The sequence below is a fragment of the Crassostrea angulata genome, chromosome 7, assembly GCF_025612915.1.
Source record: "Crassostrea angulata isolate pt1a10 chromosome 7, ASM2561291v2, whole genome shotgun sequence".
NCBI lineage: Eukaryota > Metazoa > Mollusca > Bivalvia > Ostreida > Ostreidae > Magallana > Magallana angulata.
This window is the reverse complement of record NC_069117.1, coordinates 55589661-55616069: the sequence shown is the minus strand read 5'-3', so window position 1 is coordinate 55616069 and position 26409 is coordinate 55589661. Positions and strand designations below refer to the sequence as shown.

Here is a 26409-nt window from a genome sequence, read left to right as displayed (position 1 = left end):
ACATATATTGATATTAAGTTTTCAAAAAGTTAAAATTGCAAAGAGTTAATAGCTAATCGAAGTGCAATTTGGAAATTTAGAAATTGTCTAGAGAATGAAAACGGGTGAAAAATGGTATGTTCAGATTTAATTATATATCTGTATGATTTTATCATTTATCAGAAAATATTAACTCAACGTGTGTGAGAGAGAATGTGCATGTAGTTATCTCTGGAATTAAAACAATTAAATCGTATAAAGCTCTCTCGGCAGACTTATTTACTTAACTTTTTAAAAATCAATCGTTCTTTAAAAAATCCTTGAAAAATAACGTCAAATTGAAAGCGAGTTTTTTTCCTTAAGATAAGTGAATTTGTGCCGTCGGACACAAGGACCAAGAAAAAAAAAGAGTCATCTTTGAAGAAAAATCAAGGAAAGGAAGATTCTGGTTGTTATAAGAAACGAATGCCAATCTCTGTGTCGAACCCATCACTTCTGTTGACTGTACCACTGTTTTAAGTTGGTGGCAATTTTCTGCACGCACTTTAATAACAGTAGCATGAAAATGTAAAGCTCAGTACAATGTAACAGAGATAAAAGAAAATATTTCAAATGGCAAATACCTGAAATACAATCGATCCACTCACAATTGGCTAGCGACAGCCCTCGTATTACGATATGATGCTTTTTATTGGTCCAACAAGACAAAACGCAGATTGAAAGGTTCTGGGTATGTTAATTGTCACTATCAGCACCGGGATCGAGGCAGCTAGTGGTGATTGTCAGATTATCCGATACGAAGGGGTTGTCGAGGCTTCCCTCTCAGTCTCTTTTTTAAGACTTAAATTCCTAGCAGATCTGATCATAGTAGTCAATTGTCGCATCAATGAGATACTAGCAGTACACCGAGTCGCCGTGTTCCTGTAGAAATGATACCCGTGAACGACTCCCTGAACGATTCCCTGGGGGTCCCCCCTGTGATGCCCGAGCCCCCCATCTATATCCTGGTCCTGGCCAGTCTCTTCTTCTCCCTGACCTTCATTGTGGGATTTTTCGGCAACATTTTCGTCATGACCATCGTGTTTGGTTTCAAGCGCATGCAGAGCCGGATGAACTTTTTCTTCGTGAACCTCTCTGTGACCGACATGCTTATTTTACTGGTGTGTATGCCCTCAGCAATGGTCGACCTTTTCGCCAAGGAAGTATGGTACTTCGGGGAGTTTATGTGTAAGTACAATTTTTAAGCTTCATTAAACTATAAGATATTTTAAACTCCTGTACTTTAAGTGCGGACCCATCAACTGTTTCATTGGCCTCCTGTTCTTGAAATGTTAAAACAAATATCTGTGATATTAGAGTAAAAAGTTATTTAAGAAGTATTTCTTTCAAAGTGGTTGATTTGCATGTTGAATTTTGCAGTAAATAATTAAAAACAGAAATGGCATGTAGAATGATACAAATTCTGAACTTCAACAAATATGGCATTATTCTCTTCTAGCATTTGTTCGATTTTTAACATTTCAGTAGAATAATTTACATAAAAAAACACCTTGAAAGACTAGCTGCATGGCATTTGTCTTGTTTTATACATTACCAAATACCATATGATCCATAGGTTTAACGTATAAACATAGATAAGTGGTTCAAAAATATGTTGACATATAAAAATCACAGTTATCTTAAATTATATGATTCTTATTAACACGTTCAAATTATCGAGGAGTCTATGACTAATTAACAATTAACTTCATAAAAGCAAAGCAAATATACATTTACTGTGGAACTGTTTTCAACACTTTGCAAACGAAACTGAATCTTTATATCGCCAAATGTTTTATTAGTCCCCTACCGGTTTCACCGGAGGGGACTATAGCTTTCCTCTGCGTCCGGCAGTCCGTCTGTCTGTCTGTCCCACTTCAATTTTCCACACTTTTTTTCTTTATGCGTTTGAGGAACAATATGAAATTTGCTGAACAACTTCAAAATGTCTAACTACAGATCAAGTTTACACCTTTTTAACGTCTGGTTGACATATTTTCGAGAAATTTTTTTATATTCCTATCAGGGATGGGGTAATTGAAAAAAGTATTTGTAATTGGGTGTAATTAATTACATTTTTCAAAGTAATTGAAAGTAATTTGTAATTGAGTCTGTCTTCAATTACAAGTAATTGAATGTATTTAAATACATTCCAAAAATATTGTGTATTTTCAATTACTTTTCAATTACATCTCAATTACTTTTTTCCCAAGTTTAAAATATAAAAAGGTGTCATATAATGATAAATTGAATTTATACATGTTTGGCATGGACTTTTGTTTATACAATAATTCAATGTCCCATAATGTTTCATATGTTTATACAGCATAACACACTGCCCAGGGCAATAGGTAAAGATCTAATTTTGTGGAGGTGTGAACTCTTCTAATACCCAAAACCCCCCATTGATTTTAGACTTAAGGGAGTCAAAATATCTCATTCTTGTGAATTATAGCAATTATTACTATTTAATATTAAAGAAAATTGTTCTAAAAATTTTCTAGAAATCTGACCTGAACTGAACTATACAACCTTTAAAAACATAACCGTGCATAAAGCCCTGTATATCTTAATGCTGCTATTTATCTACTACTTATCTTTTTATTTATACAATGTACCTCTTACTTTTGAAGTGTATATAATGATTGACCTCATGTACCATTCCATGGTGTGAGCGAAATAAACTGATTTGAATTGAATTGTTAATATCTGTTTATGTTCTCAGGATTTAAAAAAAATAAAACTAAAGTATTTGACCTGTAATTAATTACATTTATCAAAGTAATTGAGAGTAATTAATTACATTTTAAAAAATCAATGTAATTGTAATTGCAAGTAATTGATAAAATTGCCAATGTATTTGGAAGTAATTAATTACTTTTTAAAGTAATTGACCCCAACTCTGATTCCTATTTATTTATGATCGGGTTCGGTGTGTATTGAATAAACGAGGAAAGTATGTAGTCAGAATTGATATCGTGCTTTACTTGTACCATTCCTTTTATTGTTTCTAACAAAGAAATAAGTTCTGTAAAATAGTGTCAAACATTGTGTTGTTAATTTAATCGACAGGGTTTTTGTATTATTACAATCGGGTTCGTTATCGGGTTGGTCTGTTGATTCGGGGTACAGCAATCGCAACTTCTCGGACCTTTCCGGCAGGCTCGGAAAAACACCTCGAATGTATTACCTAGGCGTCCATGACAACCCCCCTTTTTATAAAACTTGATATAAATACTACACATTTTACGATCTGTTGAGATGTAAGCTAGAATTCATTGAAGTAGATAATATATCCTAAAATACAACACAGAAGCGACTTATAAGGCTGTCTAGCCGATACGTATTCAAATGGGAAACAACACCATTTTGTATAAAATTCTAACAACCGGTAATGTTAATACATTCGAGGTGTTTTTCCGAGCCTGCCGGAAAGACCCGAAAAGTTGCGATTAGGGGTACAGTAGACAGTATAAGAAATTATATTCTGCATAACAGTGCATTGTTTTCACAAATTTCTACCAGCACATACTAAATGGACTTGGCGAAATTACAGGAGATAAAATAAAGGGTATTATTTACCCATTTATTATTTAATTTCTATATCATCTATGTAGTTTGAATTTCCTCTGTTATTTTATCTCTGATTCATAACATCTCGTTTATAATAGTTTTGAAATCGATGTATGCTTCGAAGCTTTCATAAAATAATACAAACCGGTAGGGAACGTGTATTTCTTTATGCAATACTCTCAGAATGCTTGTTTATTCAAAGTTCTGTATCGAATCAAGCAATCTAATCTAAACAAAGCAATTCTATAAGGAGATTTAGTGGCTTAAGAACGTTGACCTCAATGGTTGGAGTGTCCCGAAATCGTTCTCAGTGTTCGATGTTTGTTGAATGACAGCTGAACTTGTCAGAATAAAAGACAGCGGGTTCGATCACACCTCCCTCTTTCTGATTTTACATCATTGAGCGTTAATGAACCTACAGCGATATCATTTGCACACACAGGAACTAAAGTCAAAACTTTTGATGGTTAGGATTTAAGATACATTTCTGTCAACTCATACTGCCAAACCCTTCAACTGTTTTAATATATATATATATATATATATATATATATATATATATATATATATATATATATATATATATATATATATATACACACATGTATATATATATATATATATATATATATATATATATATATATATATATATATATATATATATATACAAGTGTAATATTTATAGGCACGGTAGGCATCAAAGACCAATAAAGCTTTAAGGCAAAGCACAATGTTCCTTTCCTTAAATGATTACAGCGTCGTTTCAAGGTATCAGTAGGAAATCAGACATGGTACTGTGTGTTAAATCTTCGTCTTTTATTTTTGAGACAAATCTTAATCATGTGAAATTAAATCTAGAGACAAAAGAAAGAGTAAAGCACGTTGGGCTATATTTAAGTACCCTACCGGTTTCACCGGAGGGGACTATAGCTTTCCTCTGCGTCCGTCTGTCCGTTCGTCCGTCTGTCTGTCCCACTTCAGTGCTCCCCACACCTTTTTAGCTCACCTGAGCTGAAAGCTCAAGTGAGCTATTCTGATCACATTTTGTCTGTCGTCCGTCTGTCCGTCTGTCCGTAAACTTTTCACATTTTCAACATCTTCTCAAGAACTACTTGGCCAATTTCAACCAAACTTGGCACAAATCATCCTTAGGCAAAGGGGATTCAAAGTTGTGAAAATTAAGGGTCACGCCCGTTTTCAAGGGGAGATAATTAGAAATTAATGAAAAATTTCGAGAATTTTTCAAAAATCTTCTTCTCAAGAACCAGAAAGCCAGGAAAGCTGAAACTTGTGTGGAAGCATCCTCAGGTAGTGTAGATTCAAAGTTGTGAAAATCATGACCCCCGGGGGTAGGATGGGGCCACAATGGGGGGGGGGGGGTAGAAGTTTTACATAGGAATATATAGAATAAATCTTTAAAAATCTTCTTCTCAGAAACTAAACAGCCAGGAAAGCTGAAACTTGTGTGGAAGCATCCTCAGGTAGTGTAGATTCAAAGTTGTGAAAATCATGACCCCCGGGGGTAGGATGGGGCCACAATGGGGGGGGGGGGTAGAAGTTTTACATAGGAATATATAGAATAAATCTTTAAAAATCTTCTTCTCAGAAACTAAACAGCCAGGAAAGCTGAAACTTGTGTGGAAGCATCCTCAGGTAGTGTAGATTCAAAGTTGTGAAATTCATGACCCCCGGGGGTAGGGTGGGGCCACAATGGGGGGTCGAAGTTTTACATAGGAATATATAGAGTAAATCTTTAAAAATCTTCTTCTCAGAAACTAATCAGCCAGAAAAGCTGAAACTTGTGTGGAAGCATCCTCAGGTAGTGTAGATTCAAAGTTGTGAAAATCATAACCCCTGGGGTTAGGTTGGGGCCACAATGGGGGGTCGAATGTTTTACATAGGAATATATAGAGTAAATCTTTAAAAATCTTCTTCTCAGAAACTAATCAGCCAGGAAAGCTGAAACTTGTGTGGAAGCATCCTCAGGTAGTGTAGATTCAAAGTTGTGAAAATCATAACCCCTGGGGTTAGGTTGGGGCCACAATGGGGGGTCGAAGTTTTACATAGGAATATATAGAGTAAATCTTTAAAAATCTTCTTCTCAGAAACTAATCAGCCAGGAAAGCTGAAACTTGTGTGGAAGCATCCTCAGGTAGTGTAGATTCAAAGTTGTGAAAATCATGACCCCCGGGGGTAGGGTGGGGCCACAATGGGGGGGGGGTAGAAGTTTTACATAGGAATATATAGAATAAATCTTTAAAAATCTTCTTCTCAGAAACTAATCAGCCAGGAAAGCTGAAACTTGTGTGGAAGCATCCTCAGGTAGTGTGAAAATCATAACCCCTGGGGTTAGGTTGGGGCCACAATGGGGGGTCGAAGTTTTACAAAGGAATATATAGAGTAAATCTTTAAAAATCTTCTTCTCAGAAACTAAACAGCCAGGAAAGCTGAAACTTGTGTGGAAGCATCCTCAGGTAGTGTAGATTCAAAGTTGTGAAAATCATGACCCCCAGGGGTAGGGTGGGGCCACAATGGGGGGTCGAAGTTTTACATAGGAATATATAGAATAAATCTTTAAAAATCTTCTTCTCAGAAACTAATCAGCCAGGAAAGCTGAAACTTGTGTGGAAGCATCCTCAGGTAGTGTAGATTCAAAGTTGTGAAAATCATAACCCCTGGGGTTAGGTTGGGGCCACAATGGGGGGTCAAAGTTTTACATAGGAATATATAGAGTAAATCTTTAAAAATCTTCTTCTCAGAAACTAATCAGCCAGGAATGCTGAAACTTGTGTGGAAGCATCCTCAGGTAGTGTAGATTCAAAGTTGTGAAAATCATGATCCCTGGGGGTAGGGTGAGGCCACATTGGGGGGGGGGGGTGTTAAAATTTTACATAGGAATATATAGAGTAAATCTTTAAAAATCTTCTTCTCAGAAACTAATCAGCCAGGAAAGCTGAAACTTGTGGGAAGTATCCTCAGGTAGTGTAGATTCAAAGTTGTGAAAATCATGACCACTGGGGGTAGGGTGAGGCCACATTGGGGGGGGGGGGGGGGTGTTAAAGTTTTACATAAGAATAAAGAGTAAATCTTTAAAAATCTTCTTCTCAGAAACTAATCAGCAAGATGATTGTTTTTAATTGTTAAGACTTTGGCTCCAGGACAATTCTTCGGCCTCACAAGAAGGTTCAGAGTTTGATGTAGCTAAATATCCCATATATAAACAATTGTAAAGGATCTTTTTGAGAACTGCAATACTCAACATGTGATATGACTATAAAATTGAAGCAGGCAGCTATTTTTTCATTAGAATCTTTTTGTATTACTGTTTTGGGTTATTGCCCTTGATTTATTGATTCTTGATTATTTTAATTAATGCATCCACTGTTAACCAATTAATGTGATGATTATTTTTATACAATATAAATATTCAATGTATATAAGTTGTTCTGCATAAGTAGTTTTGGGTTAGGCTGGATTAGTTTGTTTATTTTTGATTTCCAATTTTTAGATACTATGAATTATTTTAGGCTGGCACATATATAGGGACAGTGTCTATTGCATTGCAACGAGTGACTGTTTGGGGTTAAACTTGAACAGGTACGGAGAGATTGAGGGTGTTGACATCCCTGATCTTTCTAGTCTTCGTGTTTTTCTAACCAACGATACAGAATGTGCGGTCATTTCTGCCCTGTATTGCATTGATACAAGTGTGCGGTCATACCTGCTTGTATTGGTGGTGGTTGCGGCGGAGCACTAGTGTATGGTCATCCCTGCTGGTGTTCTGGCCTTTCTAGTGCAAGTGTGCGGCACTCCCTGCGTTAGGTTGAGCTGTTGGTGCAAGTGTGAGGTCATCCCTGCGTGTGTTATCTCTGCTTGCATTAACGTTGGTACCTGTTGAGTTGCGTAGGTGTGCGGTCATCCCTGCTTGCATAACGTTGAGTCACTATATATGTGCAGGAGCGGTGATTAAAGTCTGCTCTTGCAAATATTTTCAGCAATCAGGGCTATCCGAGTTCCAAGGGGGAAAAATGGATTTTATTTATACAGGATCTACATGTATTAATGTACATTGTCCAGATTGTATTATGACTCCATTAAGCTGACTTTATCATACCTATTGTTCCTCAGGTGAGCGATGTGGCCCATGGGCCTCTTGTTTCTTTATGCGTTGGAGGAATACTGTGAAATTTGCTGAACTGCTTCAAAATGTCAAACTACAGATCAAGTTTACACTTTTGTAGCGTCTGGTTGACATATTTTCGAGAAAAATTTTTATACTCCAATTTTTATTGTTCGGGTCCGTTATCGGGTTCGGTGTGTATTGAATAAACGAGGAAAGTATGTAGTCAGTAATAATATCGTGCATTACTTGTACCATTCCTTTTATTGTTTCTAACAAACAAATAAGTTCTGTTAAATAGTGTCAAGCATTGTGTTGTTAATTTAATCACCAGGTTTTTTTTTGTATTATTACAATCGGGTTCGTTATCGGGTTGGTCTGTTGATTCGGGGTACAGAAGACGGTATAAGAAATGATATTCTGCATAACAGTGCATTGTTTTCACAAATTTCTACTGAAGTACATCACGGTACATACATGCAGCTTTGCACGGAGTGGTTTTCTTTAAGATGAGGCATGACATATTAGGAAATAAATTGCCTTTTTACATTCACAATATGTTTCAGACATCTTTTGATTAAAAAAAATTATTAACATCCAATCTGGATTCAATTCCTTGCTGAACACATCCATTTGTCTGAGTCATTATTTTACCATTATAATCAATGATTCACTTAAAAACTTGTTGGTACACTCAGCAAATATTAAAGTGAAGAGTAACAAGCTTGTTAAAGAAACACCCGGTATATATATATGTATCAATCAAACGATAGAATAAACTAAACGTTACAAACGTAAATCGAATGTACTTGTAAATTGCAAAACTAGTAGTTGCCAAAAAAACAATCAACTGTCTCTAGTTCATTTGAGTTGACAATTCATTTGCAGGGGACTAGCCATACCTAGAGAGTTTGACTGTATAGGATATTGTCCGTGACAGGGATAATAAAAACTCTCTCCAGGGCCGTTAGAATTTCTTAATGCTGAAAGTAGTGTTTGGTCCCCAAGAAGCTTTTCTTTGTTTTAAATCAATTCTCTGACAGTACCAAATTTCGGTAGTCACGCAAAGTCAGGGGTTTTCTTTATCCTACATACTAGTTTAATTCGAGTTAATTAATAAAGAAGCAAGGCAACCTTTTATTGTTGCTATGTGTTCCCTAGTCCATTATGACAAGGGCTTACATGTAGATGAGAAAAATAAACCCAGTATTTTTTTTTTAGTTTTGAGGACAAATTGTAAGTGATGGCGACAATATTAAGTGTCAAGATGAAATCTGTAATGAAAAATAATGAATTGTTTAAATAACTTTTTAACAGCAAGAAACACACAATGGTACTCAACTATGTAACAAACAACAATGTCATTTATTTAAAATCTTTGTAAACGTAGTAAATTTTCATTAGGTACATCTGATATAAATATATTGTGAGGAAAAAGTGATTTCAATAGTATTCCATTTATGATTTATCAATGAGTTAAACCCCGCCCCTTTTTTTGGAAAATATTCGGCTGTTTTCAGCTCACCTGAACCTAATGTGAGCTTTTCTGATCATCTGTTGTCCGTCCGTCTGTCAGTCCGTTCATCTGTCTGTAAACTTTTCACATTTTTGACTCCTTCTCTGGAACCAGTGGGCCAAATTCAACAAAACATGGTACAAAGCATTCTTATGGAAATGGGACTGCTAAATTTTTCGAAACCCTTTTTAAAAGGGAGGTAATTATGAAACAGTGAAAATAGGGCGTGTGTCTTAAAAATCTTCTCAAGAACGATTGCCTAGAAATGCCAATATATGTATTTACAACAGAGCTTGTATATATGTAGTGGACATTCTAGTTTATTAAAATCATGAACCCCGGGCCAATACTGGGGCTCAAGGAGAGGTGAAAGATTAGCATTGAAATCAGTGCTTTTAAAATGTTGATGTGTGACTAGGCGTTCACGTGGAAACGGTTCACAGTTTGTATATTTTAAATATAATATCAATTTCACTGTTAATATCCTACCTTTCAATTCCATTTTTACATGTCACCAAAAAAGTGTGTGTGAGGCTGGGGGGGGGGCCTCCGTGAAAATTGACATTTTTATATGTAAATTTAAGGGGGGGGCAATGTTTGCTGTGAGTAAAAGTGTGGGGGGAGGGGGCAGCCCTCCTGTTGCTATGAGTCTTAATTTTTTGATGTAGTGTAGAGAGGCAAAATATAAGAAATAAACAAACTTACAAAACTTACTTTGCAATTGATTATTAAAACTTGAAATACATTTAAAGTCTTATTTCGAACATTTTTCAGGTAAGATGGTGCATTACACAGAAAACGTGGTCACCCTGGCTTCTGTGATGACGATACTGTCGATAACTACAGACCGCTACAGGGGGATATGTTACCCCATGATGTCCAAGGGCCACTGGACCAATGTCCGTGTTTCGGTGGTGGTTTCCGTCATCTGGACCTTAGCCGTTCTCTCTAGTCTGCCCACCTTCTTTTTCCCTGTGTTCAAAGACTCTACGTGGCTAGACGGTACTCCAGTGAAAGTCTGCAGAATTCCTATTGACAGGCAATGGAAAGTGGGGTATCTACTGAGTGTTTTCACTTTTTTCTTTGTCATTCCATTTTTTGTCCTTTCCGGTCTAATAATATGTATGGGCCGTGAATTACTGTGGCATCGCGATCTTCAGGAAGGAAGGGCGGACAAAGAAGCCAGGTACACACTACAGAAAAGACGCCGGGTCGTGTTCATGCTTACTCTTGTTGTGGTAGCCTTCTTTCTGTGTCTCCTGCCGCAAAGAATTGTGGGACTGTGGATTATTTACACAGCGCGGAGTAATCTGGAGTCTCTTGGCCTGGAGGGTTACCTCAATCTGGTAACGTTTACACGGGTCATGGTGTACATCAACAGTGCTCTGAACCCCGTCATCTATAACTGTATGTCGACCAAGTTCCGAGGAGCTGTCAAAGACCTGTTTCACAGGAGACGTCAGTATAATCACGTGATCATTACACGGGCACTGACTCTGACGACAGTTCCTTCGTCATCCGGTTCTTGTTAAGATGTGTTCTTACATCATAAGTGTTTACATATACTTGTATCAGTTTTTAGAACACTTCCATTGATAGACATTTTATTTATGAACTTTTAAAGCAATAATACCTATGATATTTTCAACAAAACTTTGACTGCTGACACTGTCTTACAAAATCAAAGGTTCCATCTTTTATTGAACATTTAAGGAGTTTGACATCAAATCAGTTGTAACTACGACTGCGAAAATTATGATCAAATTACAGTTAGCAATATGCATTTTTTTGTTATCTTTGGTAGCCTCTTTGTATAAATCAACTGATCATCAATGTATTGTAAATTCTTTTATAAATATAGTTTTTGTCGAGTTTGTAATAAATATACTTAATAATTTTAAGCAATAATTTGATTTAAAAAAGCTTACAAAAACTATGTGGTCGTTTTTTATATAAATAAGAAAGCATATAAAGAATTTTTAAAGTAAATAAGAAAAACCAAAAAAATGACGGAGTCGCAGAGGAAAAAAGCAAACGAGTACGAAATTTATTTATTAAATAAGGACATAATAAAAACTTTGTACATTAAAATTTTACACCCAACAAAATGAACTAAAGTCAACAAATGTTGGGGAATTGCCAATTATTGAATATTATATATACACATCATTTTGTAATGCCAAAACAAAAGAAAAAAAATGGTATAAAGAAAATAAACTGATAGCATCAATACATAATATAATTTGTACATAAAACAGTACTAGGGTATAGGAATTCTTTACAGAAACCACTTTTTCCGAACATAACCTCATGACATTGACAAAACAAAGCTGAAAGAAAGCACCGAAATGAGTTTGTTAACATCAGGTCGTATATTGAACATCTTTTTACCACAGATATTACAGAGATTTTTTCCTGTCACTGAATGGAAACTCTGTTGCGTCTATTTTCACCGTTGACCAATAGATAAAGCAGTACAAAATAGGTAGATAGGTAGAGACTCGGCTAAATATATCAAACAATTCTGATGGCCAAGATCAGTGACCAATTTAATGCATAGTAAAAAATAACCGGTATATCATTGAAAGAATGAGTGTAAATCAAATCGTATAAATGATTAGCATGTCATCAAGCTCTAGATATTTAATAGAAAATTAAAATTTCAGAGAGGTTTTTGCAACCCATACTTTTTAAATGATGAGCAAAAAAGAAAAGGTGGCAGTTTTCTATGATAAAATTTAAATACAGCACTAGTTAAAATTAACGGAAATTCTTATAAAAAAAAACCTTTTCATGAACGGGAAAGGGGATTGTGGAAACGATCTACAATAAGCATTCTGAGAGCATTGCATAAGCAATACACGTCCCCTACCGGTTTGTGGAAATTGTGAAAACAATGCGCTGTCATGCAGAATATCGAACTCGAACATTAAAAATTGATATATAAAAAATTAATTTTCTCGAAAATATGCCAACCAGACCCTCTGCGTCCGTCAGTCCGTCTGTCTGTCTGTCTGTCCGTCTGTCTGTCTGTCTGTCCGTCCGTCTGTCTGTCCCACTTTAGTTTTCCACACTTTTTTCTTTATGCGTTTGAGGAAAAATATGAAATTTGCTGAACAGCTTCAAAATGTCAAACTACAGATCTAGATCAAGTTTACACTTTTGTAACGTCTGGTTGACATATTTTCGAGAAAATTAATTTTTTATATTCCATTGTTTTAATGTTCGGGTTCGTTATCGGGTTCGGTGTGTATTGACTGAACAAGGAAAGTATGTAATCAGTAATAATATCGTGATTTACTTTTACCATTCCTTTTATTGTTTCTAATATAAACAAATAAGTTAAATCTGTAAAATAGTATCAAGCATTGTGTTGTAAATTTAATCGACAGGGTTTTTTGTATTATAACAATCGGATTCGCTATCGGGCATCTTCGCTAGCCAAGGGTTTTCGGTCCACTTTGCTCCCCATAAACCCTTGGCGGATTTCATTACGAAAACTCGGTGACAAGCTCCGTTTTATGATTGGCTGCAGCTGCGAGTAGCTGATCCAATCGCAGTGCTTGTAAATATAAGCTTTAAAAGAAAACACGTGTGATCTTTGGTAAAACATTCGGTGCTTTTAACAAGTTGAGACACAAGTTCTCGAGTACAGTGCCTCCCCAACGATGGTCTAACCAGATCGCTTTAAAAACCTATATATTTTACTGGGATTGACCATAGTTCTACAAACTTGTCAAGGCTCGCGTGATAGCATGGGAAGTAAACATAGCGAATGTAGAAGTTGCCGTTAGTATATACACGTACGTTCCTGCTTATGGTTATTGCTTTTAAAGGTTCAGTGAGCTCTGTTTTATTTAATTTCTTTGGTCCGCAATATTCACGACAACGATACCTGATTTTATGGCATGAAAGCTCTCATATAAATCGGCGACATTTTTCACTCCTAGCTGGTACAGGTCCTTAGAAAACACTATGAATAAAACATTCCGTGCTTTCCCTAGGTTATAACTTAATTCGTATTTAATAGCATCGTTAATTATGTTCCGATATTCGGTAGTCAACATGTTTTCAAGTTGTATTAATGCCGTAGTGTGTATATAACCTGTTGTTTAATTCGATTAAAATGTAAATATGCAAGGGGCGCAACTCAAGTTGCTCGCTAGATAGCGCCACCACATCACCGAGTTTTCGCCAAGGGTTTATGGGGAGCAAGGTGGACCGAAAACCCTTGGCTAGCGAAGATGGCTATCGGGTTAGTCTGTTGATTCAGGGAACAGAGGACGGTAAGAAATAATATTCTGCATTACAGTGCATAGTTTTCAAGGGACGTTATTGGCCAAAAAATGCCGTGTTTTAAAATCTGATGATACCTACCATTTTCAAAAGCTAAGAATAAACAAAACTCAATGGTGTGTGATTTATTCATATAACTTTAGTGTAAGTATGATACATTTTACTTTATACACGGCGCCTATTTAAAACGAAACGTCGACATTTTACGAAGCCTTTAACGCGGCGTCATAAACATGACGGACAGGCTTAACTGGATTTTAACACAACCAAACATTTCTCTTATTTTTTTTAAGTATTAGTATTTATTTCCAAACTTTCCATTCCCTTTGTTTAGAATAAGAATTTCGTATTAACTAACCCGACATAGTTAGGGAATCCGTATTGCAGAGAAATACTCGAAAGCCAGTAGATGTAAATGAATATATTATTTACATCCACCAAGTATGATTCCCTTTATTTTATTACGAAAATGGATTGTACATTCATAGCTCTGTTGAAATTGACAGAACTGAAATATAAACGATCCAGTTCTTACTAGTTTATCGATCGGTCGAAACCATCAGCAACCTAAGAAAAATCCTACTACACGAAATAATCATGGTGATGTCAGAATCAAATTCCAATAGGAGACGATTTGGCTGTTTCTTATACCTAACGTACTGATGTACGTAACAATAATTTTGTTGATTTTTCTGACTTTTTTCAACCAATTTGTTAATTTGTTGATAGAAAGATGTGAATATAAACAATAAATTAGCGATCAATGCAGAGAAAAAGAACGCGGGTAATGTAATTTTTTTCTGCAATGTCGCCACCTTCATTTACCACATGAATCGTCATAGAAAGCATTTTATTGTTTAATATCTGACTTATACTTTGTTAGTTTCTTGATCTTTTCTAATACACAAACAACTACATATAATTTAAGACAATCGACGCGCGTGGATAGAACAATTTAGCAACTTTATAAATGCGGGAATTTCACAAAGAAAATCATTTACCAACCGGTACAATAAAATACAAGAAAACTGATTAGTTAAACAGATGAATAATATATTTTAACTTCTAGCAAGTATTAAGAACGAGCACAGGTCAATGCACTTTCTTTTCAACGTGTGCTTTGTATAGATAAAACCTATAAACCTGGTCATAGATCGTCTACAAACTTTTAGTCATTGTGTGGAGATCGTTGTTTACACCGTGAGTCTAGAATAAATACAATTTATTCAAATAAGACTTTAGTAGTTCAGTCACTGTTAGTATGCACAAACATGCATTCAGAGAGAGAGAGAGAGAGAGAGGAGAGAGAGAGAGAGAGAGAGAGAGAGAGAGAGTGTTAGTTTATTTCTGTTCAACGTATAGAATATATACTATGGAGGGTAATCGTGTTCAAAAATCCAGACATGTAAACTTGTAAATCCGAATATGCAATCGTGTTGATGTGTGAACCTGAGCATGAATATGTGTAATTCTGATCGAGTAACCTATAAAACTCGGGCGTAAACACGTGTAAGATTTGACTCAGTTCCTTCGCATGATGCACATTTTGCAACTTTATTGTTTACATTAGTTAATTAAACCTTCAACTTTGCACACTTTCAATCCGTAGTTTCTGCGTTCGTAACTCCAGGTTCGGCAATATCACATGACATGATACAAATTGACAAATGTAAAGTCTACAAGTTTGTCGAATTTTGACATGACCTTATATGGCAACTGCCTTGCTGCGGGAAAAGGCATGCCGTAACCGCCGGACCGGAATGAACGAAAATTAAACATAATATTCAGCTTAACTGTTGTAATACTGTGGTTTCATCAATATTCGTTGAATACCAATTTTCATGGATTTCGTTGTTTAGTTGATCCACAAAATTAAATGTTAATTGAAGTGCAATTTTTATTAACATTTTGTATTGAATGGGTCATTGGCCATGAATTTACGTATCCTTGAAACTGTGATTTTCACTTTATCCACGAAAATTGATACCGTTGAATATTAATGAAACCACAGTAAGCTTTTACTGAACGACACCTTTTCTATCGAAAACACCGGTATTATTTTTAGGAAAAAAAAAATTGAGGTATGATTGAAACTGGACCAAACAGGAAGAGGTTCATGTAGAAAAAAAAATCGTTGCCGATGTGACGAATGCGCTAATTTCCGTAATATAATTCTCATGGAATTATAAAAGGAAATGCCTAATATCTTATATCTCTAAAAAAAAAAATGACATGTAATTTAAACTGGAATATAAGTAAATGCGTACTCTTTTCTAGAAATGAGACGGATCAAGAAATTTCCTAAGGGGGTAAATATATTTTGAGCGGCATGGGGTTCGAAGACCGCCGTGAGGTCCCATGTAACTCCATTGCTCTGAATTCTAAGAATTTTGAGAGTGAATTTTTAACCGGGTTTCCGATTATTGAAATAGTAAAAATTGCAGACGGGTGAATGGCTGTCAAAAAGGCACCCTTATTGTACCGATAACTCCTCGAACAGTTTTCAAGATAGGAAGTTGTTCTTTTGCAGATAATTTATACGTATATATCAGAAGTATGCAAATTGCTAGGATTTTGATTTCTGATAATTTATAAAAAATATCAGCTGTTGAACTTAGTCATTTTTGGGCAAAAACATTGCATATAGAGTACCCCATTTTTACTCTTGTTATTTTTCTGAAATAGTTAGAATAAACGACCTGCAAGGATTTGGTAATTTTTCGCGGAAAAATTTATGTTACTTTACATGTATTTATACTTTTTATTGTTGTGTAAGTAAAAGATAAATAATAACACAATCTTCAATAATAATAATAAAAAAAAAACTAGCGCATATTTTTTGTGCGCCGTAAATTGAAGTTTTACTATGGGAGGCACTGTAGCTCAAAGATCGTCCATCTGTATTTTTAGACAGGGAGCTACAGACCTGCAGCTAGTTCACAAGTGGCTGTAAAGCTGTATTATACTAGCTCTCCAGAAAATTTTCATCAGCCAACTTTACAAAGTGAGTCTGTATTGAACCGACATTCAGGACGTCATACTCAATCCCGTAATAATTGCTTAAAATAATTTTTTAAAAATGTCAATTTTTACCTGCATGATAGTTTTTTTTCCTATATATTGCCGACAATGCAAAGAAACATTTCTTAAAATAATTTATACACATTTTAATTTCACGACATGCAGTTAACCTTATATTTGGAATTTTTATTCATTTTTTTAAAGAGGGTGTCGCTTCTTATGTCTCATATTACCGGGTAATCACAATCTCAAAACCAATGTCTTTAAATAGTTTGTTTTTCTTATCGATAACTTTGCAACTCAGCTGACGGACCCCGTGTAATTTTTCGCGTGGGGGGGGGGGGTCTTGTCACAACTTTTTGGTAGCGATAAGGATGCATTTGAAGATATTTTCTAATTCAGCCGAGGCCTATACTTAAACAATTTGTTGCATGTACTCTTATAACAGTGGCGTCGGAAGCAAATTGAAGGGGGGGGGGAGGGGCTAAACTAATCATGAAAAATATTGACAAAAATTCCCATAATCATGACAATTCTAATCCGTGGGGGAGGGAATACCAATAACTCCAATCTTACCTGCCCAATTTTTCCCCCCAAATCATGAAATTCCTAATCCGTAATGGTGGTGGTTGGGGGGGGGTGTGCTAGTATACCTACTATGACTCTAATTTTCAATATCACTATTAATATTTCATTCTCTTCAAGGTCTTTTAAGGAACAATTTTGTTTGTTGCGAGGAAAAAGTAGGGGGGGGGGGGTGAATCCTCCCTGTTGCTATGTTCCTAATGGTTAGGTCTTACTTGGCAAAAAAGTGGGGGGGGGGGCTAAGTTCCCCCCCCCCCCCCCTTTAGGCCCCCTCCCGGTTCAGACGCCTATGAATAAAAATGCGTATATATCTTTATACACGTGTATTTAAACAAAGTCATTAAATGTAATTTTTTTCAGTTCTAAGAGGATATCTGAAGCCGATCGAATTTTTTACTCGCATCTTTTATACATTCTCTTGATAAAATGTACACCAATCTCATAATTTAATTTTCCGAAATATAATACTCTATGAAATGTTGTTATCCAGAGATAATATGATTATAGGCTTGCCTAATATTTTTTTTTTCTATTTATTCCGTCCCTATTCCGGCGATTACGGCATGCCTTTACCTGCAGCTAACCTTTTTTTATCAGTGACGTCACTGTTTCCATATAAGGTCATGTCAAAATTCGACAAACTTGTAGACTTTACATTTGTCAATTTGTATCATGTCAGATGTGCTATTGCCGAGCCTGAAGTTACGAATGCAGAAACTACGGATTGAAAGTGTGCAAAGTTGAAGGTTTAATTAACTAATGTAAACAATAAAGTTGCAAAATGTGCATCATGCGAAGGAACTGAGTCAAATCTTACACGTGTTTACGCCCGAGTTTTATAGGTTACACGATCAGAATTACACATATTCATGCTCAGGTTCACACATCAACACGATTGCATTTTCGGATTTACAAGTTTACATGTCTGGATTTTTGAACACGATTACCCTCCATAATATACAAATTAAAATTCACACTCGCAGTGTAACAATCATATCAAACATAACAAACAATGTAAGACTAAGTTATTGCTGATCATACTTCTATTATCTTCGGACTTGAAAAACAAAGAAACGAGTTACGACACGATATTTTTGTCGACTCGCGGAAGGAGCATGTGATGCAGCTAACTGGCTGAGTATATATATAGCACGTGGGTTAAATAATACTCTTTATTTTATCTCCAGTAATTTCGCCAAGTCCATTAAGTCTACCAGCAAATACTTAATGGACTTGGCGAACAAGTCCATTAAGTCTACCAGCAAATACTTAATGGACTTGGCGAAATTACTGGAGATAAAATAAAGAGTATTATTTAACCCACTTTTTATTTAATGTCTAAATCAACTATGTAGTTTGAATTTCCTCTGTTTATTTATCTCTGATTAAAGCATAACATCTCGTTTATAATAGTTCTGAAATAGATGTATGCGTCGAAGCTTTCATAGAATAATACAAACCGGTAGGGGACGTGTATTGCTTATGCAATACACTCAGAATGCTTGTTACAATCGGGTTCGTTATCGGGTTGGTCTGTTGAGACGGTAAGAAATGATATTCTGCATAACAGTGCATTGTTTTCACAAATTTCTACAAACCGGTAGGGGACGTGTATTGCTTATGCAATACTCTCAGAATGCTTGTTTTTTTCTTATATGAAAAAATCACCAGAAATAAAATGCTATTTCAGGCACCGTTCGGCACATGTCCAAGAAATAAAGCTCCTTTGTGGTACATAAGAGGATGCATTTCAAAATTTCACAAAGACAACTTTTTTTCAGTAGCTTAAATTATATTAATAGCTTTCGTTGATGCTAATATATACTTTTATACATGTGAACACAATAGAAAAGAGGGATTATGAACATTCTCAACAACATTTTGATACTGTATTACATGTACTTTTAGACCGTTACACGAATTTAGCCCTTTATCCAGTGGCCCACAAAAACAATACATATTGTCTAAGTATGTCCTTAGTATGGAAACCTCAATCGAATAAGAAACAATAGCCAGACTAAGGCCTGTCATTCAAAACTACATTTAACGAAAGGAAGGCCCACATTTTCCAAAAAAAAGGTTCGCATACGGTGAAAATAAATGAATATGCTCATGGGAGTTATTTTAAGTTTCAATCTACCATTAAGGCATCATCCAAAACGCCTGTAGCTTACTATATTTGCGTGTTAACATTGAAAGATAAAACTATGTGATGTAGTACCTCCGGAACAAAGGTAAGAGTAACCACATAACCGCCATAAAAGAACTTCCTGAAAGTACAAGATAAAGGAACACTAAATTGATTGTAGCAAGATTAACTGTAACACAAGTTAACTGAGGTAGATAAAATTTGAGAGAGAGAGAGAGAGAGAGAGAGAGAGAGAGAGAGAGAGAGAGAGAGAGAGAATTCCGAAACATTGAAGCAAAAAGCAAATGTTCTTACAAGTTTAACTGTTAGCACTCAAGTGTTGTGAGAGGTAGATAATTGTTAAGCTTTGATGAGACTACCATTTTAGGCACTCAATTACTCCCCACAGGGCAGTTTGCATATAACGAGGTACTATGAAAACATTTTGCCTCCATTAGAACAAGAAGAGATGTACTTTGTTATGGACCCAATTCCCGGGCGGTTGGCTTTAATATTGTTGTCAAACGCAAAGCCTGTCCCAAAGAGACAGTGGTGAAATAAGATCAACTGAAATGTTCCACCTTAAATGATAAAATTTTGTCAAAAATGAGTGTTAAAGTCTAATTACAGCGAAATTCACAGTCAATGCGAAAGAGAATACATCTAAACCATTATCAAGAATTCCTTTAAGAAAAACAAATTAAGAATGAATAAGGACAAGGAATTATGTTCATTAAAATTGAAAGAAATGAGAATTTGTAAATTTGTAATCTTATGGTTGGTTTGTCAAAAAAATGTCATCCAAACTTTAAAGACAATAGCTATGCCAGTGATTAAAAGTTCCATGCTGGTTTTATCTGTTGTTCTGTTGATGACTGACAAAGATGAAAAACCATAATTAAGAGAGATGGATGGTAGTAGCCCAGTTTAGGACTATATTGATTTCCTAAAGAAGGAGAGCTTTGTATTAAGAGGAAAATTTTTTAATTTTAAAACTAAAATATGATATTTTTATTCACCATATCATACTTTATAGCTTTAAAAATCATGTCCAAATTCAAAGGAAAATTTAATGAATATTTTGTTATCACCTAGCCTCCTTGTATGCAGGAAGAATAAACTCAAACACTTCCGCACAAGCACGCAGGTACCACGTGCACTGCACAAAATGAAATATTAAAACAATGATGCTTTCAAAATTTATTTTCTTTAAATCTTTTATTCTTTTTAAACGACCATGTTCGTTATAAACTCTCTGTTTATAACCAAAAATATCAGAATTGGTCGCTACCTAGATAGTTTAGGCATTTAAGGGCGTAAACGAAATGCGCAGGAAGACAACAATCTTAACATCTATAGAGATGTAAACTGTAATTTTAAAAGGGAATCGATACCTTGCAGTGTCACATCAACATTAACATATCCTCTACAACAAATATTATTTTTGTGGCCACTTTCTTGCCTTGCAAAGGAAGTGTTTTGACATAAAATACTCTTTTCTAGCATTATGATTTTTTTGACAATCTCAATTTGTTCAAATAATTAACTTAATAAATGAAATTTAAATTTGAAATTTCATATGATACAATTGATCAGAACATCTAAAACAGCCTACTAAGTTTTTTGGGGGCACAGAGCAAAATGGAGATGTCTTCTTTATCATATCTATTTATTATATAAACAGTTCAAACAACTTGACTTTTACAATATTTATTACCTACTACAATATACGTACATGTATCGAAATAACTGTAATGTGTTTAAGGAAAGCCACGTGATTAACGCCTTGTCTCCCTTTTATTTGTAAAAACATTCAATTTGAATCAGACACTGCGTCATTTCGTCCTGTTTTGTTTTTTCAATTTCTATAAGTTTAACATCGCTTCTCTGTTCAGACAGAAACATTGATATAATTAGACACACATTCTACTTTAAAAAACTTGACTTTAAATTGTGTGAATGATTTTTTAAAAGCACTCAGTTTTCACGAAATATTGCACTCTGAGTGGTGAGAAAGAAGAATCTTAAAGAAAATTTTCAAAAAGGCAACAAATTTTTATCTGCTGCAATTATCGGAACCAGAGAGACTGTTGCTTGGTAATTCAATTCATTTTGTTCGCTCAAGCCATGAAATGGCATATGAGGTCAATCATTAATATTATATACAGTTCAAAAGTCAGAGGTACATTTTATAAATTAATAGATAAGTAGTAGTAGGTAAATAGTAAATAAGCATGGATATAAAATATATCAAGTGAAAATAGGAAAAAGTATAATAATGGAAGACAGACTACTAGTATTATATCAGAATGTATATTTTGATAATAAAGTAACATAATTTTTTTTTCAGATTTGTAACATTAGTACAAGACATAAATTCAGAAAACTTGATACTGAGTAGTATTTGGCGCTGAACAGTATTCATCAGGATATTAATGTCTAGGATATAATGGAATTCGTCAGCAATTTGACCAGAATTACACAGTTTACGCACTCTATGGTTTAAAGGAATATTGTACCATCTCCCAGCCTCCACTGGGAGATAGTGGTTTGAGGTTCTAAATTTCATAAAAATCTTTCTGAGCATATGTGGCAATATATCAATGTATTTTTCATAAAAAAGTTTCTTAAAAAATCTTTTAAATTTGCCCTTTTGAGGAGTCACTAATTCCACTAGACCATTTTTGGATCTTGTAACTTTTGTTTTACAATTGCAGAAATCCACTTTACATTTACTATATTTTGTTCAGACCAAATATTTGAAAAACCCCACTTATCTGAAATATTTTAAACACCTGCAATCCAAGAGTTTGACATATTTCCCCTTTGATATTGGTTAACGTGATAAAATATCATTTTTTTTTTGCATCGAATTGCGACAATCGGATTGTTTAACATAAATTGGAGCGTGTTAATTATTATATTATGCTAACTTTTATACAAGAGTTAATTGACTATTGCATGAAAGTCATAAATGACACTGATAATCTGAGAAAACTAAATAATTGTATGAATATTCAACCTTTTAAGATGAGGGTTTTTTTTTGCAACCAAAACTTTCGACGTTTATCTCTCTTCGTTTTGTTTGATGATCTTTCTTAAATATAAAACCTCAAATTTATATTCTTTTACAAGTTATCTACTTTGATAGAATCTTTATTTTTTATATTGAATGACTTAGGTACTTTTGACAGCTTCTGGAAGAGTGTGCAGGTTGTTTACACACAAAAAAACCCTGGTTTTAAGGGTAGACCTGTTCGGAGCTAAATGCTTTATCAAGTTCCGTTTAGCTGATGGGCTAAATAAACAAATTAACATCTGTTATAAATTCAAGTCTTAAACTGAACTGAACTTGAACTGGGTTCATTTTACACTTTACCAGCCTATTTTTTTTTATTTCAGATCTAAGCAAAAATAATATCGTAATTGCTAATCAGCTGGGAGGGTGATAAAATTTCTTAATCAGTGGATAACGTATCGTAAGCAAACTGGTGAACACTAGCGATGGCTGATTTGGGAGAGCGTTTGTAAAAGCTGAAAAAGAAATGATCAGGCGATCTGATTGAGGCAGTTTGCAATATCTAAATCAAGTCTACGATTGTTCATCGGAAACGAAACCATTCTTCTTTACTGTAGCTGACTTGGATCCATAGAAATAATAAAATTGCATGTGGAGAAATCCTCGATATGTTTTACACCTCAATGATTGTTATAACGAGGGACTATTCTTCTCGAGTGTGTCCACGAAATATCGTCAAGAAGGAATATTGAATTTCTCTGCCTGATGTCTTCGTCGATTCGTTTTTCTCTGAATCTCAAATGTGAAAGAAAGCCTTGATTTGGAATCAGTAACCGCGAAACACTTAGAAAAGGTTTGTTTGGCAACCAATCACCCCGATTATTGGTACAATGCCAGTTTGTTTTTAACCACAGAACAGTTGTAGGTAAAATATCTTGTTTCTTCAAATATCTCCTTTCCACAATTACATGTATCTATTTTTTTATTTAACTAACACAGGTTTTTTCGTTCAATAAGATACTGTAAATTCCTTAATTCCACGATTCAACCGTTTCTCATCAAATAGCGAGAACAAAACAAATTGCGAATGTCAAGTTTTTATCATAGTTTCTTGTCATAAAAATATATCCGAAAAATAAAAGCGAGATCTTAAAATTCGCGAGATGTGCTTCTCGCGATTTTACGCGGATATTAATTCCTCGTGTTTAATTAAGAATCTACAGTTATGTAATCGTTAAAAGTCTTTTTGGAACACAAACTCTTTCCCTCTCAAAGAATTAAGAATCAAAAGTACTATATTCAAAGTATTATTACACTTTCCCTACAAGATACATGTAAATAGAGTGCTGCCCTTAATACAAGGAACAATTTTCATAGGGGAACATCATTTTGCCTGCTTAATGACTACTTTTTTAAGAATTAATTATTGTTCTATAATACCGTATGGCCCATGACCATTAGACCCCTTTATTACCAGCACCTCTAACACAGGGACCAAGAATTTCAGAAAAATCAATGCATGTTTCATAAAATTACCCTACACTACCCCTCCCCCTTCCAACGCCATAACCCATATTATTGTTATCACCAGACGTCTTCTCGATATAATGTGACTACATTGATCAAATCCAGAACCAGAGAGAAGTCTTGTATAAATACAAGGGGTCATTATACCAAGTGGTTAGTCTTCATTTAGAATGTGCTGATTATAATGGTAAACAAAATTTTTCTATGAACAACATGGGTATTTTTGAGCCCAATAATAATCGTAGATCAATGAATTGATCCATGAAAGAAAAATGTTTATTGGTAATGATTTTATCTCTTACTTTGGCATCCCTTGGAAGAATAATTTTTCCGATTAAAGAATTGATATAGTTGCAATACCATTTACTGAACCTAAGTTTTTTAAAGTGTTCACCAAGTATAATGTATTACTATATGAAATAAGCACATTTGTCTTGCCGTCGGGGTGATGGATTTCCACTTAAATTTCAAATTGTTAAGAACGATGCATTGACCTTGACCTTTGGTTGTGACCCGTGACCTCGACCTTTGCTAAATATCACTAACACCTCCAATTTGGTTGAATTTCGCTTAGAGCTTTTGGATTGTTTTAAGTTGTGGATGGAATGACGTTACACTTATGGTAGAGAAAAATTATCAATATCAAAATAACATTTCCTTCGGATTTCTTAATATTTAAAATAATGTTGAGGACAAAACAAACAGCATTAAAGTGAGTAAAATCTGTTGTAGAATCAATGCAGACACCAATATTCCAACGACTCTAACTGTTTTCTCAAAAGTCAGTTTTACCATGCTAAGACCATGTTAAGTGTTTTACTTTTTGAATTAACACCAAAGACTAAAAAACAGGCACAAAAATTGCCAATCACATTAATTACGCGCAAAAAATACTATTTTAATGTTTCGACGTTTCGTCACGGGTTATTGATTTCAATAGCTGTTGTCTTATTTTTTCTGTGCTATTGATTTAAAGACACATCAGTTACGAAATGTTCAAAATTTTTCATTTTTTTTTATTCGTAATTTTGAAATAATTTTCATTCTCGGTGAGTACTCAGAAGTTTTGTTGAGTGTATAGCATAAGATCTACATTAATTTAGAGGAAGAATGAGCAAAGGATAATTTTTAAGATCAAGTAGGATTTCAGAGCACCTGCAAGTAGTTCCCTTTCCGTGCGTGCAATGAATAATGTAAAAATTTAGGAGTGCAATGGCGTATTGGGAAAAATATCCCTGATTGATATGATATGATATGATATTACAAGCAATATGCTATAGAGAAAATTGAATGAAGACTTCAGAGCAGGCGCGTTATTTATTTTGTTAATCTTTGAACCTACAAGGATGTCTTATTATTTCCTATTACTAGTGCTGATAGAATAAAACACCTAAAGTGCTCCCCGGTCCCCATATTGGCACGAACAACCCATTACGTTACCTCCGTTTCCCGTATTGATATAACACGCAACTGGCCACGGATGATCGGGATTCCGTATTGATGGACAGAAAAGGATATATATAAGATGGCCTCCGGTCCCCGGAAGAATTTAGTACGCGTACATTAGACGACATCCTTAAAACGTAAGGTAAATTCCGGTCCTCGAATTGATAGAATAAAATAAATAAGATGACACCCGGTTCCTGTATTGAAAGAACACATAAGGTGACAATTATCCCCTTATTAATAAACGATAATTCCTAACCCCGAATTGATAGATTTTCGTAATCTTCGAAACTAATGATACACCATAGCATAGTCTATAAAGCTGATGTCACATTCCCAAATAGTTGTAATAACCTTTGGTGTCTGAGAGAATTTGCTGTCTTCCTTTGTATCGTAGTCACGTTGCAACAGTTTGGGATGGGGGAGTTGGCCCTTACCCTATTTTTGCAAAATGTTTTTTTTCTTAAAAATTGATAAAATATGATAATGTATTCATATACATGTATTATGAAATAAATATCTATAGATATTAAAAGGCACCTACACCTTCCATAGGGTCGGTATCGTAAACAGAAGTTCCTGAAAAGTACTGATCAACGCACATGATAATTTACAATGTTATATACACTCATAATTGATATATGAAGAAATTTTTGATTCAGAGAAAGAGAATGACGTAAACATATGAATGTTGAAAGTACATGTATTTTCCTTAGTGGCTCATACGATGCGAATTGTGTATGTAGCGATCATGCAGAAATGTACATAACCATCTTAATACCTTCATTCCCATATGGACCAATAAAGAAATCGTATCGTATTTTATTTAAGAAATAACCAAACTGGGAACACACTGCTATCTGTCATCATTCGTTGTTAAGTATAGACAGAGCATGTACAGATTTCACAACTTGTGATCATTAATGGTTCACCATACACTCGTCGAGTCGTGTTTCTTTAATGTCAGACATCTTTAAAAATTCAGAAATTTGAATCTTACATAAAAATCAGCATTCAGCCCACGTTATAGAACCTGCATGAGTACTCCAAATGTAGTATCATACCATTTTCGAGTTTCATGTCGTCACCCAGTGCCTTCATTGTCACCGACTTACAAATAAAATGTTGATTTGCAGCCTTTTTAATTTTAATGCTCGG

General features: G+C 34.8%; 1 protein-coding gene across 1 annotated transcript; it reads left to right on the top strand.

Moving 5' to 3' along the window:
* The first annotated feature begins 461 nt into the window (after positions 1-461).
* On the top strand, positions 462-11095 carry LOC128155997 (growth hormone secretagogue receptor type 1-like). The gene is made up of 2 exons (XM_052817947.1): positions 462-1206; positions 10004-11095. The coding sequence occupies exons 1-2, from the start codon at positions 909-911 to the stop codon at positions 10759-10761; spliced, it is 1056 nt and encodes a 351-aa protein (XP_052673907.1). The 5' UTR covers positions 462-908; the 3' UTR covers positions 10762-11095.
* Positions 11096-26409: the final 15314 nt, after the last annotated feature.

What these genes read in the sequence shown, in the direction of transcription:
- LOC128155997 (XM_052817947.1), top strand. Translation starts at nt 909, where the DNA reads ATGATACCCGTGAACGACTCCCTGAACGATTCCCTGGGGGTCCCCCCT. An exon ending in GTACTTCGGGGAGTTTATGT is followed by an intron (nt 1,207 to 10,003) that starts GTAAGTACAATT and finishes AACATTTTTCAG; the next exon opens with GTAAGATGGTGCATTACACA.